This window comes from Engystomops pustulosus, chromosome 1, assembly GCF_040894005.1.
Source record: "Engystomops pustulosus chromosome 1, aEngPut4.maternal, whole genome shotgun sequence".
Classification (NCBI taxonomy): Eukaryota; Metazoa; Chordata; class Amphibia; order Anura; family Leptodactylidae; genus Engystomops; species Engystomops pustulosus.
The window spans coordinates 63,637,754-63,654,272 of NC_092411.1; the positions used below are offsets into that span (position 1 = coordinate 63,637,754).

Here is a 16,519-nt window from a genome sequence, read left to right on the forward strand (position 1 = left end):
ATTCTGAAAAATGACCCAACAATGTGTAAATTGTGTTTATTTTCACCATCTATACCCATTTTATTTTTCTGTTGGCATAGCCGTTTAAGGGCTTGTTTTCTGTAGATTTGTTTGTAATCAGTGGCACCATTTTGGAGTACACATAGCTTACAGATTAACTTTTATTAATTGTTTATGGGGATGAACAAAACCCCTGCAGTGGAATAGTTGGTGATACATTAAATACAGACTATATTTATACCATGCATCTACCCAATGCAAAATTGAACTGTATTGGAAAGATTTTACTTGCAGGACTGCAGCATGTGAGCATATCTAAACAAAGGCTGATGTATTTACTCAAGTCCTTATAAAACATTATTGGATATATAACAGTATGAGAAGTCAACAAATCCTAGTCTAGTCTTCATTTTTCTATACATACCTTACAATATTGTTCTTCCAATTATTTTCCTCATCTAACTCTTTGGTCACATTTTCTGCAATCATCTGCAGTAAAGTCTGCATATCTGAAAAGTAATATTTCTCATCAGCATCCATCCAGATGACAGCATAAAAATAAAGGTTATGTATTATAATTGCAAACATTACACTCAAGACATAAAGTATTCGGTATCAGTTTTTTCAGCAATCAATTACAGTAGGTCAGTTCCTATTCATCACAAACAATGACAGCCACTTCATATAAACTATCTTCACAGGTATTTAAAGCTGCACTCCACTAAATTATTGTACAGGCGGTCCCCTACTTAAGAACACCCGACTTACATAAAACCCCTAGTTATAAACGGAGCTCTGGGTGTTGGTAATTTCATGTACTTTAGCCTTATAAACAGCTTTAACAGTTATCACAAGTGTCTGTAATTCAGCTTTATTTTTAATCCTGGTTCTTATGACAATCCAAAATTTTTTTGGCTGAGGTTACAATTATAAAATATACAGTTCCGACTTACATACAAATTCAACTTAAGAACAAACCTACAGAACCTATCTTGTACATAAACCGGGGACTGCCTGTATTATGTCCCTATATAGTTGTGTGTTGTGTCCATTCACCATCACATGGTGAATAAAACTTTTTATTTTTAAAGCTTCATCAATCGGTACAAAAAGATGGAAACCAGATGCTGCTACATTCAGCGAACCAATCATCAGGATTTTGCATACTTCCGATTTTTGAATACTTATTCCCAATGTGCTTATATAGGGCCGTGGATAGGGCCTAACTTTGTGTCACAGGTGCTCCCGCGGCCCATATCTCAGGTTGTGGGCTCAGCCGTGACCCCCTCTACACCCTGGCGTGGGATCCGTGCTTCTCCCCTGTCCCCGCTCCTGATCTCGGTCCTCGGGCCACGCCCCCCGGCTCCGTTCCTGACTACGCTCCTCTGCTGCCTGCCTTGTCCTATTGCTACGTCCCCAACTCTGACCGTGTGCTGCCTGTCCTGACCTCCTGCCTGTCCCCGACTACGATTCTGCTCAACGTCACTGTACTTCGCCTTGGCTGCCACAGCGGACAAAGCCACACCTATGAAACGACCTGGTGGTACCACGTTGTCGTCCAACCCACTTTGCGGTGGGCTCTGGTGAAAACTGGGTACAACTTACATTTTAGTCCCAGGTGTCGGCTTACATCATTGTTAGCTGTGGTCCAGTGGGTCCACTACCACTGAAGCTTGACACTTTTCTTCGTGGGAAAACCCCTTTAAAGACGCTATGGGAACCTTATGTGAAAATGGGAACTCCTGATGACCAGTTCGCTTTAAAGATAAAAATTCCAAACCTCCTACTTCAATTGCATATGATCTTCCCACTTCGTTGTTCATTGTTTTTCCTCTATTTTTTTTAGAGTGGATTGCAGATTTCAATTACCCCCCATAAATGTTACAATGTGGAACAGTTCCTTTTGAACTCACTTTTCAATGGAAACATAAACGTGCTGAAACCTCTCGGCCCGAATTATTGTATTCAGTTCATTCTTTTTATCTAAAGGATTCTCCTCTTCAGTTGGATATACCATTAAAGTCTGATAGATTTTGGTCCCACCTCTGGTAACCGCACCTAGTTGTCTAAATCAGCCTAAAAGTGACCAACATGAGCTATGTCTTTCATGTAAAAAAAACCTTTATGACAATTTAGACTGTATAATAAAAGAAAATTCTGGATTCTAATTGCTGACGTCTTTTGCCTGATGTTAAAAAGCCAGGACTTCCAATTTATCACCAATAAAAATCTTTAAAAAAAAATATATATTAAAAATATCTACCATATATACTATAGTATAAGCCGACACCCCTGATTTTACCACCAAAACTGGGAAAACCTATTAACTCGAGTATAAGCAGAGGGTGCAGTATGCAGCCATCCAGCCGCCTGTAGTATACAGTCAGCCAGCCCCCCGCAGTATACAGCCAGCCCCCCGTAGTATACAGCTAGCCCCCTGTAGTATACAGCCAGCCAGCTCCCTGTAGTATACAGCCAGCCCCATATAGTATACAGCCAGCCAGCCCCCTGTATGCAAAGCACATAAAAAAAATTAAACTTAATACTCACCCTACAGCAACTCACTCACCCCCGATGCTCGGCGCCACTCCCGATCCTCGGTGCGGTTCCCGGCGGCTCTTCTTCTCTCCTCTTTCTTCTCTATCTTCTCTAGCCGGCAGAGTCGCATGCATTCGATCTGGTCGCACACTATGATACGGTAGTGTTGCCAGTGATGACATCATCAGTGGCAACACTGACGCATCATAGTTTGCGCTGGCCGCGAGATCGCATGGACGCGACTCTGCCGGCTAGATAAGAAAGGAGAGAGAGGAGGCGCCGCCGGGAACCGCGCCGAGGATCAGGAGCCGCGCCAATGATCCTGGCGCCAGAGGCTGAGTATTAAGTTTATTTTTTTAAATTGACTTGTGTATAAGCCGAGGTGAGGTTTTTCAGCACATTTTTTGGATTTATACATGAGTATACACTCACCGGCCACTTTATTAGGTACACCATGCTAGTAACGGGTTGAACCCCCTTTTGCCTTCAGAACTGCCTCAATTCTTCGTGGCATAGATTCAACAAGGTGCTGGAAGCATTCCTCAGAGATTTTGGTCCATATTGACATGATGGCATCACACAGTTGCCGCAGATTTGTCGGCTGCACATCCATGATGCGAATCTCCCGTTCCACCACATCCCAAAGATGCTCTATTGGATTGAGATCTGGTGACTGTGGAGGCCATTTGAGTACAGTGAACTCATTGTCATGTTCAAGAAACCAGTCTGAGATGATTCCAGCTTTATGACATGGCGCATTATCCTGCTGAAAGTAGCCATCAGATGTTGGGTACATTGTGGTCATAAAGGGATGGACATGGTCAGCAACAATACTCAGGCTGTGGCGTTGCAACGATGCTCAATTGGTACCAAGGGGCCCAAAGAGTGCCAAGAAAATATTCCCCACACCATGACACCACCACCACCAGCCTGAACCGTTGATACAAGGCAGGATGGATCCATGCTTTCATGTTGTTGACGCCAAATTCTGACCCTACCATCCGAATGTCGCAGCAGAAATCGAGACTCATCAGACCAGGCAACGTTTTTCCAATCTTCTACTGTCCAATTTCGATGAGCTTGTGCAAATTGTAGCCTCAGTTTCCTGTTAGCTGAAAGGAGTGGCACCCGGTGTGGTCTTCTGCTACTGTAGCCCATCTGCCTCAAAGTTCGACGTACTGTGCGTTCAGAGATGCTCTTCTGCCTACCTTGGTTGTAACGGGTGGCGATTTGAGTCACTGTTGCCTTTCTATCAGCTCGAACCAGTCTGCCCATTCTCCTCTGACCTCTGGCATCAACAAGGCATTTCCGCCCACAGAACTGCCGCTCACTGGATGTATCTTCTTTTTCGGACCATTCTCTGTAAACCCTAGAGATGGTTGTGCGTGAAAATCCCAGTAGATCAACAGTTTCTGAAATACTCAGACCAGCCCTTCTGGCAACAACAACCATGCCACGTTCAAAGGCACTAAAATCACCTTTTTTCCCCATACTGATGCTCGGTTTGAACTGCAGGAGATTGTTTTGACCATGTCTACATGCCTAAATGCACTGAGTTGCCGCCATGTGATTGGCTGATTAGAAATTAAGTGTTAACAAGCAGTTGGACAGGTGTACCTAATAAAGTGGCCGGTGAGTGTATATGGTATATAAAATCTAGATTTTGCTCTAGTTATAAATATGTATTCAATAGATTTTCTTTTAACAATATACACAGCAGAGTTGTTGCTCTTAGCCTAGGCCGTCAAAAGTAAAGGTAAAGTAAACTGGTAAAGTAACCTGTGTTGGCACATTACCAGGATGATGAAAGGCAAATAGTCTGGAGTTAGAATTACCGTAAGACTTTTTGTCGTCAACCTCTTTTAGTTACAAGTCGTATGAAAAACATTACCAAGAATAAATATTATTTGCCAGCTATGTATCATACTTTCGGAATGTAATTGATTTTGTTTGAACAGTGATGTCCCTATTTCCCAGTACATATCAGTTGGCAAGTATTAGCTTATTTATTATTCATTTCTATATACCGTATTTTCCGGACTATAAGGCGCACTTAAAAGCATTGGATTTCCGTGGAAATCCAAAGTGCGCCTTATAGTCCGGTGCGCCCTATGTATGGCGCTGGGCACAGGGCAGCGGACCATACTTACATAGGTCCCCGCTACCGGAGATCTCCAGCGGGAGATCTGCTGTCTCCGGTAGCGGGGACCTATGTAAGTATGGTCCGCTGCCCTCCTCCACCTCCCCCTCACCTTCCCCGCTCACCTTCCCCGCGTTCCCCGTCGCGTCTCGGCGTCGCGTCGCGTCACGTCGGGTCTCCGCCACGCCCCCGGACCTCCGCCACGCCCCCGGCCGCCGGACCCCGCGCCTTATAGTCCGATGCGCCTTATATATGTAATTATTACATATATAAGGCGCATCGGACTAATGCGCCTTATAGTCCGGTGCGCCCTATAGGGCAGAAAATACGGTACATCTTTCTCTTCACTTGGGAGTAGATCACACTAGGATCCTGTGAAATCTACAGTAAAGAGAACCTGTAGCATTAGCCTCTTTTCTATTACAGGAGGTCCCCTACTTAAGAACACCCGACTTACAGACGACCCCTAGTTACAAACGGACCTCTGGATTTTGCCAATTTACTGTACATTAGTCCTAGGCTACAATAAACAGCTATAACAGTTATAAATGATGTCTGTAATGAAGCTTTAGTGTTAATCCTGGTTCTTATGGCAACCCAACATTTTTAAAATACAATTGTGACAGAGAACCAAGCAGTTCTGGCTGGGGCTACAATTATAAAGTATACAGTTCCGACTTACATACAAATTCAACTTAAGAACAAACCTACAGACCCTATCTTGTATGTAACCCCGGGACTGCCTGTACTTACATCTTCTTGCAAGATTAGACTGGATTGTTACCAAACACTCAAACATTTTCTTGTAATCTCCTTCACTTTAATGCATTTGCTCTATGACTTGTTATTAAAATAAGTCAGACTCTTAGTCCCCCTGTAGATTACTCCACATAAGCTCCCCACAAGGGGGAATACCAACTAACTGTTAAGACAAAAACCAAAAAAGGTGCCCCAATATTATACAAGTGGATGTAAACAAATCCCTAAGCTCTTTATGTCCCCTGTGTTTAATTCAGCAAGGCTACAGGTAAGTGACTCTTCATATGTGTAATACTTTATTCTCTTAGTACTAAAATGCCAGCAATGCTATACATGTTTGTTGATTTCTCCCAATAATTTAGTCAAAAAAAATTCTCTCCATCTGTCAGTGACATATATACCTCATCTTACTATACTAAGTGGCGAGGACTTTAATGGTCAGTGGGATTTTTTTTAATTGTAACTTTCTTTTTATTATTTTTATAAGAAAAATACAATTAACTGTGTTCTACAATACTTACACATTGGTAGATTAGGATTTAGGCTTTCAAGGTTTGTTTCAGTCTTTTGTACATTACTTTTTTTCCAGTGGTTTGTGTATTACCCTTTTCCATGTTTTTGATATTGTAAGGTATATTTATTAAAGGAGTTGCTAATTGTTGTTGCTATCATGCATTTATAGATATTGTAAAGATTTTTTTATCTGTTGTGTAGTGGTTATTTCTGTTGAGAAACAAACTAACTTGCCTGTGGCACCTAACAGGTGGTGGCAATAACTACCGTGTGCAGTGTCATAAAGAAGTGTAAAGCCCATGGTCCTACGGCTATTGGCTAACCTCCTAAGATGTAGACGGAAAAGAAAAATTGATGAGAGGTTTCAACGCAAGAGTGTGCGGATAAAGAACCTCGATTAACATCCAAACAAGTTCAAGCTGCCCTGCAGTCTGAGGCTACAACAGTGTCAACCCACCACTATCCGTCGGCGTCTGAATTAAAAGGGACTGTATGGTAGGATACCCAGGAAGACCCCACTATTAACACGGAAACATAAAAAAACCAGGCCGGAGTTTGCCAAAACTTACCTGAGAAAGCCTAAAACGTTTTGGGAGAACGTTCTCTGGTCAGATGAGAGTCCTTCAAAGAAAAGAACACGGTCCCTACAGTCAAACATGGCCGAGGTTCCCTGATGTTTTGGGATTGCTTTGCTGCCCCTGGCACTGGACTGCTTGACCGTGTGCATGGCATTATGAAGTCTGAACACTACCAACAAATTTTGCAGCATAATGTAGGGCCCAGTGTGAGAAAGCTGGGTCTCCCTCAGAGGTTATGGGTCTTCCAGCAGGACAATGACCCAAAACACACTTCAAAAAGCACTAGAAAATGGTTTGAGAGAAAGCACTGGAGACTTCTAAAGTGACCAGCAATGAGCCCAGACCTGAATTCCATAGAACACCTGTGGAGAGATCTCAAAATGGAGAAGTTGCCTTCATAATCTCAGGGACCTGGAGCAGTTTGCCAAAGAAGAATGGTCTAAAATTCCATCAGACCATTGTAAGAAACTCATTGATGGTTACCCGAAGCGGTTGTTCGCAGTTATTTTGTCTAGAGGTTGTGCTCCCAAGAATTTTCAGGAAGAAAATGAGTATTATCTGACAGGATAGCAGGGGTGCCAATAGTTTTGGCCACCACTGTATATTTGTTAAAGTAAAGTGATTCATTGGTTCATTGGTAATGGTGTAAAATGTCGCAGGAGCAGCACTGATACCTGTAGCAATGCTACGATGCGAAGGCATGCTGAGCAGGGATGGTAGGTCCCGGAGGAAATCACAAAGTCCTCTCCCCTCTCTCTACTTGTGTTATACGCTGCTGTGTGTAGTAGCAGCGGAGAGAGTGTATAACTAAGTGCTGCCACTTGTTTTGAGTTCATTGGTGCCACAGGACACCAGTACAGTTGATAGGACACAGAGGCTCCGGGGATTCTGTGGAGCTCCTGCTGTGCTGTAACATCTGGCACATGTGCCATAGATTCGCCACCACTGCTATATTTGATGGGTTAAAGCCAGAGGGTGATGATCATCTTCACCTGGTGCACAGGAAAAGCCCGAGGCTGCTATGGTGTCACGGGTGTTCACCCGACCCATATCACAGGTCACGGGCTCACTAATGCTCCTCTCACCCGTTCTTACCACTCCCAGCTCCTGTTCCGCCCTCTTCAGCCGTGCGCATGCGCTCCTAACTCCTAGGGCGTGCGTACACTGGCTTCAGAAGATTTAAAGTGCCAGCTGGCCATTTCCTGGGAAACTACTTAAGTCTGCCTCTTCCTTCAAGCCCTGCTGGATCCTCGTGCCTCGAGCCCTAGAGAAGCTATGTTTGATGCCTTGCGCTATTTCTGTGAATTCCCGCTGTGACCCTGGTTCCATATCTGACTTCGCTCCTTTGCCGCCTGCCCTGACCTGTTGCAGGACTTTGATCCTGTGCTGCCTGTCCTGACCTCCTGTCTGTCCCCGACTATGAGGCTGTCTGTCGTTTCTGTACCTCGACCTTGGCTGCCACTGCGGACAAGTCACGCCTGTGGAACGACCTAGTGGTACCACGCCACAGCAAGTCCAACGGACTCTGGTGAAAACCAGGTGCCACTTAAACGCCGTTCCCAGGTAGTGGCTTGTGTTATTGTCCGCAGTGGTTGAGAGGATCCACTACCTCTGAGCCTGACATACGAGCTGCTACAGCAACTCCAAATGGAAAAAGCATCCTGCACTCACAATATAGGTGAAGAAATACTTTTCTTTATTGGTTGAAATCCGATATAGCTGTCACATATTCAGATACATGATCGCTAACATTACGATGTTCCTGAATATGTGATCGCTATGCCGGATTTTAACCAATAAGGAAAAGGATTTATTCACCTAAATCGTGAGTGCCGGATCTTTTTTCCATTTGAAGATACTGTATGTATCAACTAGAGATGAGCGAACACACTCGTCCGAGCTTGGTGCTCGTTCGAGCATTAGCGTACTCGAAACTGCTCGTTGCTCGGACGAATAATTCGCGCGCTCGAGAAAATGGCATCTCCTGCCGTTTTGATTTTTGGCGGCCAGAAACAGAGCCAATTACAAGCCAGGAGACTCTGCACTCCACCCAGCATGACGTGGTACACTTACACGTCGATAGCAGTGGTTGGCTGGCCTGATCAGGTGACCCTGGAATAGACTAGCCCCTGCCCGTGCTGCTCGCATCATTCTCTGTCTGGATGCCGTTAGGGAGAGAGCTGCTGCTGCTGCAGGGATAGCGTTAGGGTGTTATATTAGCTTACTGTTAGGCAGGAGTGAGTCTACAAGAACCCAACAGCCCTTGTTAGGGCTAGAATATTTTCTTTTTCTTTGCTTGTGGCTGGGCTTGCTGTCACTAGTAGTGCAGCTAGTACCATATTGTGACGAATTTGCAGGGAGACTTGTGAACGTTCTATTTAGCTCTTAGTGACACACATATCCATCTCAAACACCTAAGTGGGACAATTTATTAGGGGTTTGATTGAATTAGGCACAGTCTGACGATTTTTTTTTTCAAAACTGAAAGTCATCACAGGCACAGCACAAAATCCTGTTGTGTGCTGTCAGTGTAGGTTAGAAACTAGTCATAGCAATCATCATCATCTTCTGTGGTTGCTGTGTGATTTCTTCTGATCGTTTTGTTAAAAAAAAACAAAAAAAAACACACAAAAAACACACAAAAAAATTTGAAAATGTTGAACCCTAGGGGTAGGGGTAGAGGACGAGGGAGTAGGCGTCCAACTACTGCAGGGGTCAGAGGCCGTGGTCCTGGGCGGGGTGAGGCACCACCTGCTGATGAGGGAGCAGCGGAACGCCGCAGAGCTACACTCCCTAGGTTCATGTCTCAAGATACTGGGACTCGTGGTAGAGCACTCTTGAGGCCAGAACAGTGCGAACAGGTGATGTCGTGGATTGCGGACAATGCTTATAGCCATTTGTCCATCAGTCAGTCTTCCACACAGTCCACCCTTGTCACCGAAATCAGCACTCCTCCAGCTCCTCCACCTCAGCCTCCTTCCCCCCTGTCTGCCCCCTCCCAGGAAAATTTGGCATTTGACCCGGCATACTCTGAGGAACTGTTTTCTGGACCCTTCCCAGAGTCACAAACCACTTGTGCGGTTGCTGCTGAACTCTTTCCCGATGCCCAGGTTTTCCACCGGTCGCAGTCTGTGGGTGATGATGACATTGTTGACGTAGTGGAAGAAGTGTGTAAAGAGGTGTCGGACGATAAGAGGACATGGTTGTCAGACAGTGGTGAGGTTGTTGTCAGGGCAGGAAGTCTGAGGGGGGAGCAGACTGAGGGATCGGAGGATGATGAGGTGACAGACCCAAGCTGGGTTGATAGGCTGGGTGAACACAGTGCTTCTGAGACGCAGGCGAGTCCTCGACAAGAACAGGTTGGAAGAGGCAGTGGTGGGGCCAGATGGAGGGCTAGATTTTCAGAAGTCTGGAGGTTCTTTAAAGAAACACCAGATGACCGACGGACTGTGGTGTGCAACCTGTGCCACACCAGGATCAGCAGGGGTTCCACCACTACCAGCTTAACCACCACCAGTATGCGCAGGCATATGAATGCTAAACACCCCACTCAATGGAATCAAGGCTGTTCACCTCCGGACGGGCACAGCACTGCTCCTTTCCCTGTGTCATCTGCTGCCTCTGCTAGTCAGCCCCCCTGCCCAGGACCCCGGCCCAAACATCTCCCGTGCGAAAACCACACCTTCGCCTCCACGATCCTCCACAGCATCCACCAATGTCTCCATGCGCAGCGTCCAGCTCTCTATACCCCAGACGCTGGAGCACAAAAGGAAATACAGTGCCACTCACCCACACACCCAAGCCCTCAATGTCCACATCTCCAAATTACTCAGCCTGGAGATGCTGCCCTATAGGCTGGAAGAGACTGAGGCCTTTCGCAACCTCATGGCGGTGGCCGCCCTTCGGTATTCGGTCCCCAGCCGCCACTTTTTTTCCAGATGTGCCGTCCCAGCCCTGCAGCAGCACGTGTCAGACAACATCATCATCCGTGCCCTGACCAACGCCGTTTCTGACAAGGTCCACCTGACCACGGACACGTGGACGAGTGCTGCCGGGCAGGGCCACTATATCTCACTGACGGCACATTGGGTTAACTTGGTGGAGGCTGGGACCGAGTCTGACCCTGGGGCAGGTCATATACTGCCGATGCAGACTACTATGCCTTCTCCTCCTCCCACCCCTCCTCCTCCAAAATACCATCCATGGGCATGGCGGTAGCTCTAGACACATCAGCAGTACTGTCACTAAGCGACAGCAGGCGGTGCTCAAACTGCTGAGCCTAGGTGATAAAAGGCACACCGCCCAAGAGCTATTACAGGGCATCACGGCGCAGACTGATCTGTGGCTGGCACCGCTGAACCTGAAGCCAGGCATGGTTGTGTGTGACAACGGCCGTAACCTGGTGGCGGCTCTGCAACTCGGCAGACTGACACATGTGCCATGCCTAGCCCATGTGTTAAATCTCATAGTTCAGTGGTTCCTCAAGACATACCCCAATCTGTCTGATTTGCTCACAAAGGTGCGCCACATCTGTGCGCATTTCAGGAAGTCCAGCACAGATGCTGCCACTCTCAGGGCAGCGCAGCGCCGCCTCCAACTGCCCGCTCACTGACTGTTGTGCGACGTGCCCACGAGGTGGAATTCAACATTAACCATGTTATCTAGAGTTTACCAGCAGCGCAGAGCGATTGTAGACTGCCAGATGTCAACTTCCACCAGAACTGGTAGTCAGGTCAGTCAGCTTCCTCAAGTCTACAATGAGGAGTGGACGTGGATGTCTGATATCTGTCAGGTGCTGAGTAATTTTGAGGAGTCAACACAGATGGTCAGTGGCGATGCCGCCATCATCAGCCTCACCATCCCGCTGCTTGGCCTGTTGAAAAACTCTCTGGTCAGCATGAAGTCGGAAGCTTTGCACTCGTCGGGGGAAGAAGATTCCCTTGTTGATAGCTAAAGCACCCTCAGGTCTGTTTCTCAGCGCATATCGGAGGAGGAGGATGAGGAGGAAGAGGAGGAGAATGTTGGCGAGACAGAGGAGGGGAGCATTGCTCAGTCCTTCACTGTTCAGCGTGTATGGGCAGAAGAAGAGGAGTTGGACGAGGAGGAAATGGACAGTCAGGCTAGTGAGGGGAGTGAATTCTTGCGAGTTGGGACTCTGGCGCATATGGCAGATTTCATGCTAGGCTGCCTATCCCGTGACCCTCGCGTTCAAAGAATTTATTCCAGCACCGATTACTGGGTATTCACTCTCCTGGACCCACGGTACAAGCAAAATCTTTCCACTCTAATCCCTGGAGAGGAAAGGAGTGTGAGAATGCATGAATACCAGCAGGCCCTGGTGCACAAGCTGAAACAATATTTCCCTTCTGACAGCGCTAGCGGCAGAGGGCGTACTTCTGCGGGAAAAGTAGCGAGGGAGAGTAGGCGAGCAGGCAGCTTGTCCAGCACGGGCAGGGGTACGCTTTACAAGGCCTTTGCCAAGACACTGTCACCTGTCCCCAGTCTCGGCAGAGTAGGGCTGATCTTTACAGAAAGATGGTGAGGGAGTACGTAGCTGACCATACCATCGTCCTAAATGATCACACAGCTCCCTACAACTACTGGGTTTCAAAGCTGGACATGTGGCACGAACTGGCGCTGTACGCCTTGGAGGTTCTTGCCTGCACTGCCGCTAGCGTGTTGTCCGAGCAGGTTTTCAGTGCAGCTGGTGTCATCATCACCGATAAGCGTACACGCCTGTCGACTGACAGCGCTGACAAGCTGACGCTTATCAAGATGAATAAAGCCTGGATTTCTCAGGATTTACATTCTTCACCAGGTGAAAGAAGCTCAACCTGAATAATGTATGCACTCCTCCTCCTCATTTTCCTCCTTCTCCTCCTCTTTGTACACTAAAGCAGAGGAAACTGGCTATTTTTTGCCAGGGCCAACTGGCTCTAGCTAAAGTACTCTATGTATTTAATTTTTCTGGAGGGCCACCTACCCGATCCTCTGGTTTAAACAATTTTTGGGAGTGCAACATACAGGTACTCTATGTATTTAATTTTTCTGGAGGACCACCTACCTGCTCCTCTGGTTTGAAAAATTTTTTGGACTGCCACATACAGGCACTATCCAAATTTAATTGTCTCCATAGCAGCCTCCACACGTCGTCTTTATAGCTGCCTCCACACATCATCTCCATAGCTGCCTCCCAAAGTCGTCCATATAGCTGCCTCCATACATCGTCCCCTTAGCAAACGAGCTGTGTCAGGCAGAATTTGTTTTCATGGCTTCCACATCAAACTTGTTAACTTTGTCGCCACCCTGCTGTGTTATCCACAAAATATACTGCCAAACTTTTATCATTTACCAATATTATTTCAGCGCTTCTTGCGCTTCTGTTTACATTCCCCTCACCCGCCATAACCAAGCCAATTACTTATAAGAAAAGTACTACACTTGATCTTATACAAAAGGTTCTTAGAAGTGCTGTTTGTAGACCCGCCTGCTTTGAAAATTTTTTCAAAGTAAATGCTTCTGGCCCCCAGGCCCATTTTGGGTGGGGAGGAGCCGAGAGGCAGGGGCTTGGACAGGAGAAAGCTCGCCTGGTAGCGGACCGCCAGCTCCATCCCAAGAATCAACTAACATAGTTTTAACTGCAGCACCTTTACTCTACTACTACTTTACTGCCTCCATACATCGTCCCCTTATCGAACGAGCTGTGTAAGGCAGAATTTTCGGGTGTTTCACCAGATACATAATGGAACTCGGCCCATCTGTCGCCGCCATGCTGGAGACCTGAAGTTTCAATCATAGCAGCACAATATGCATGTCCCATACTGTCGCTCCTAATCATGGAACCATTTCCGAAAAAACTATTAAAAATAGAACCACTATGCTATTCCATTATTCCTAGATGAAATATTCAAACGACCCCGCCTGCTTTTAAAATTATAATTTTTTCAAAGTAAACGCTTCTGGCCCCCAGGCCCATTTTGGGTGGGGAGGAGCCGAGAGACAGGGGCTTGGACAGGCGAAGGCTCGCCAGGCAGCGGACCGCCAGCTCCATCCCAAGATTAGGCAGCCTCAGAGGCATCCATGCATACTGCGCCTGCTGTTTCCTGTCCATTTCCCCTCCACGATCCGCCATGCCACTCTCTAGCCTGCCGCTGCTGCCGCTGCCTCTGCATTCCGTCTTCTATAGCGTCAGGGTCAATTATTGGATGTTTTAGATGCTATCTAGCCTCATTCGGGCACTCTGTCATCGCCATGCTGTTTCCCATAATTTTGGCATAATGGTGCGATTAAGCAACCACAGAGTCATCCATGCATGCTGCCCCTGCTGTTTCCTGTCCATTTCTGTGGTATTTCCATCATTTTCTGAGGTTTACAGGTGTTTGGCCAAGCTTCCCTGTGCAGAGCCTTGGTCCCCTTGAAAAATGCTCAATCTCTCCCATTGACTTCAATGGGGCTCGTTATTCGAGACGAGCACTCGAGCATCGGGAAAAGTTTGTCTCGAATAACGAGCACCCGAGCATTTTAGTGCTCGCTCATCTCTAGTATCAACCACTTGTGGCTTTAGTAGTAGATTGGCCCTTTGTCACAGGTTTTATGTAACATGATCTATAAGTGGAGTGTTTTTTCAGGAAGCCTGTTATAGCCTATGTATCTGATAGCATACACTGGGTAATTTTTAATATCAATCACTGTTAACATAATTACAGGATAAAGTGATAACAGTATTTTTCCATTTAATACATGTTATTCCATAGTATTTTACCAAATATATTGCTGGGACACTTTGTTCTATTGATCTAATACACTATTTAAGATGACCATTTCCAGAAGGGTAAAAACAAAAAAACCGGTGACCAGTATACCTACACTCAGACAGTGGCTCTTCATCCTCCTCTTTGCTCTGTTTAGCTGGAGTTTGGAGGGAACTATTCACAGTAGACTCCGACTCATCCCCACCTTCTTGAGCTGCATCTGAGGATGTTGTGCCTCCAGCTGCTGTATCTTCAGAGCCTGGAACAAGTGAGGAAACACTTCCTATGGTCGGGGTCAGGGTGGATGAAAGTCCACTATAGCGTGAGATGCTCAGGAAGGACATCTTTCGACCTCGTAAATGGCTACGGGGAAATTTCTGACTTTGTTTCTTGTTCTAATTATAGAGAAATACAATAAACATATTAACATAGAAAGTTGGTTATAAAATCTACAGATTATGTATACACTTAAGAGGAAATCTACCAACAAAATCAAGCATGGATAAACCAAAGACACTTTTTCATAGATCCAGGCACCGTGACTGTGGTAATCTTATATTTTTTACCCAGGGCCTTCTTCCTTCTAAACTCAACTTTTATAATTATGCTAATGTGCCTGAAGGGCTCTGTGGGTGTTACCAGAACCCTCCATACTGTAGCTTTACAGACTGTTACAGTGAGTAAGAATAACTTACCCCCTTCCACTGTGAGCTGAAATTTCATCAGCTGCAGAGAGATTACATTATGAAAAGGGAGGGGGAAGTTCTTGAAAGACAGGGGGGAGGGTGACACAGCGTAACAGCCTGTGAATCTGTAGCACAGAGAGGCTCTAGGAATACCCATAGAGCCATTTCTGCTCATTTGAATAGATGTAAAAGCATGGATAACAAATATAAGAAGATTACAAAGGTCATGGTGCCCAGATATAAGAGTGAGTATCCCTAGATTATCAGGCTTGATTTTGCTGGTAGATTTCCTTTAAGTTTCCCAAATAACCCTGTATCAGTGTATGTGGCCACTATTCAATTAAGTCAGCGTAGTATACACCATTTTACTGTGCGAGCATCAGACATACAGGGGCAGATTTATCAAGTGTCTGAAAGTCAGAATATTTCCAGTTGCCCATGGCAACCAATCACAGCTCCCCTTTAAAATATTCATGAGCACTGGTAAAAAGAAAGCTGAGCTGTGATTGGTTGCCACGGGCAACTGGAAATATTCTGACTTTCAGACACTTGATAAATCTGCCCCACAGTGTGTGCACAGTGCAGATGTGGTGTACTACTCCTGCTCCAACAAGATTGTTTTTTTTATATTGCAGTCCAGGACAGAGATGATTTAAGACACAAATCCCATAAGGCCCTGTGGGTGGTTTAGTCTCAACTTTCCCTGACAGTTTCCCTTTAACATATACAAGCACATAACTTACAAGTGTATACTTCTGTTGCAAAAACTTTAACCTATATAAAAATGTACAATGTTCAGTGTTTTCCCATAGGCCATGCTGATTGGCTTATTGGCACGACCTCTACCCTCATATCACATAAGTTAGTGAAAAGCATGACCACATAAGCCCTTAGTATGTTGAACAACTTAAACCTTAACCATCATTTGAAATAATGGGGCACATTTACTTACCCGGTCCTGTCGTGATCCAGCGGCGCGTTCTCCGATGAGGATTCAGTTTATCCGGCGATTCACTAAGGTAGTGCGCCCAATGTCCACTAGGTGCTGCTGCTGCGCTGATGCCCACCATAGTTCACTATCCTATTCCTGGTGCATGTAAGTCCGTGTCTAGCAACACATTTCTTTTTTAAATACGCGTTTTTTCCGAATCCTTTGTGTTTTCCAACGGCCACGCCCCCTGATTTACGTCGCATGCATGGCGGTGCGTAGCAATCCGATCGTGTGCGCCAAAAACCCTGGGCAATTCGGCGCAAAATGGCAATCTTCGGGAAACGCGACGAAAATGAACAATTCGGGCCCTTAGTAAATGACCCCCAATGTTTTATAATGTGTGTGAGGGGGATGATTAGTTTAGTTTGTAAAACTGATTCGACTGATTTGGAGTGCGGGATTTAACTTTAAAATTGTGTCGCAAGATCAAGCACTTACATGCACCAGGAAAGAAAGGTGAACTCCAGGGACCTAAACGGGGAAGCGACACATGCAGGATATTGGACGCACGATCTTACTGAATCGCGGCACAGTGCATTATCAGCGTACAACGCACCTTCGGT

The 16,519-nt window shown here is 46.0% G+C and overlaps 1 protein-coding gene across 2 annotated transcripts in view; it reads right to left on the reverse strand.

Moving 5' to 3' along the window:
• Window positions 1-16,519, reverse strand: part of CCDC60 (coiled-coil domain containing 60) — a 109,269-nt gene that overhangs the window by 15,636 nt on the left and 77,114 nt on the right. For both annotated transcript variants that reach the window (XM_072142286.1, XM_072142275.1), the window contains 2 exons: window positions 14,395-14,674; window positions 425-509 (listed from right to left, as the gene is read on the reverse strand). In XM_072142286.1, coding sequence (XP_071998387.1) covers window positions 425-509; window positions 14,395-14,674 — 365 coding nt within the window. The remainder of the gene's footprint in view (window positions 1-424; window positions 510-14,394; window positions 14,675-16,519) is intronic.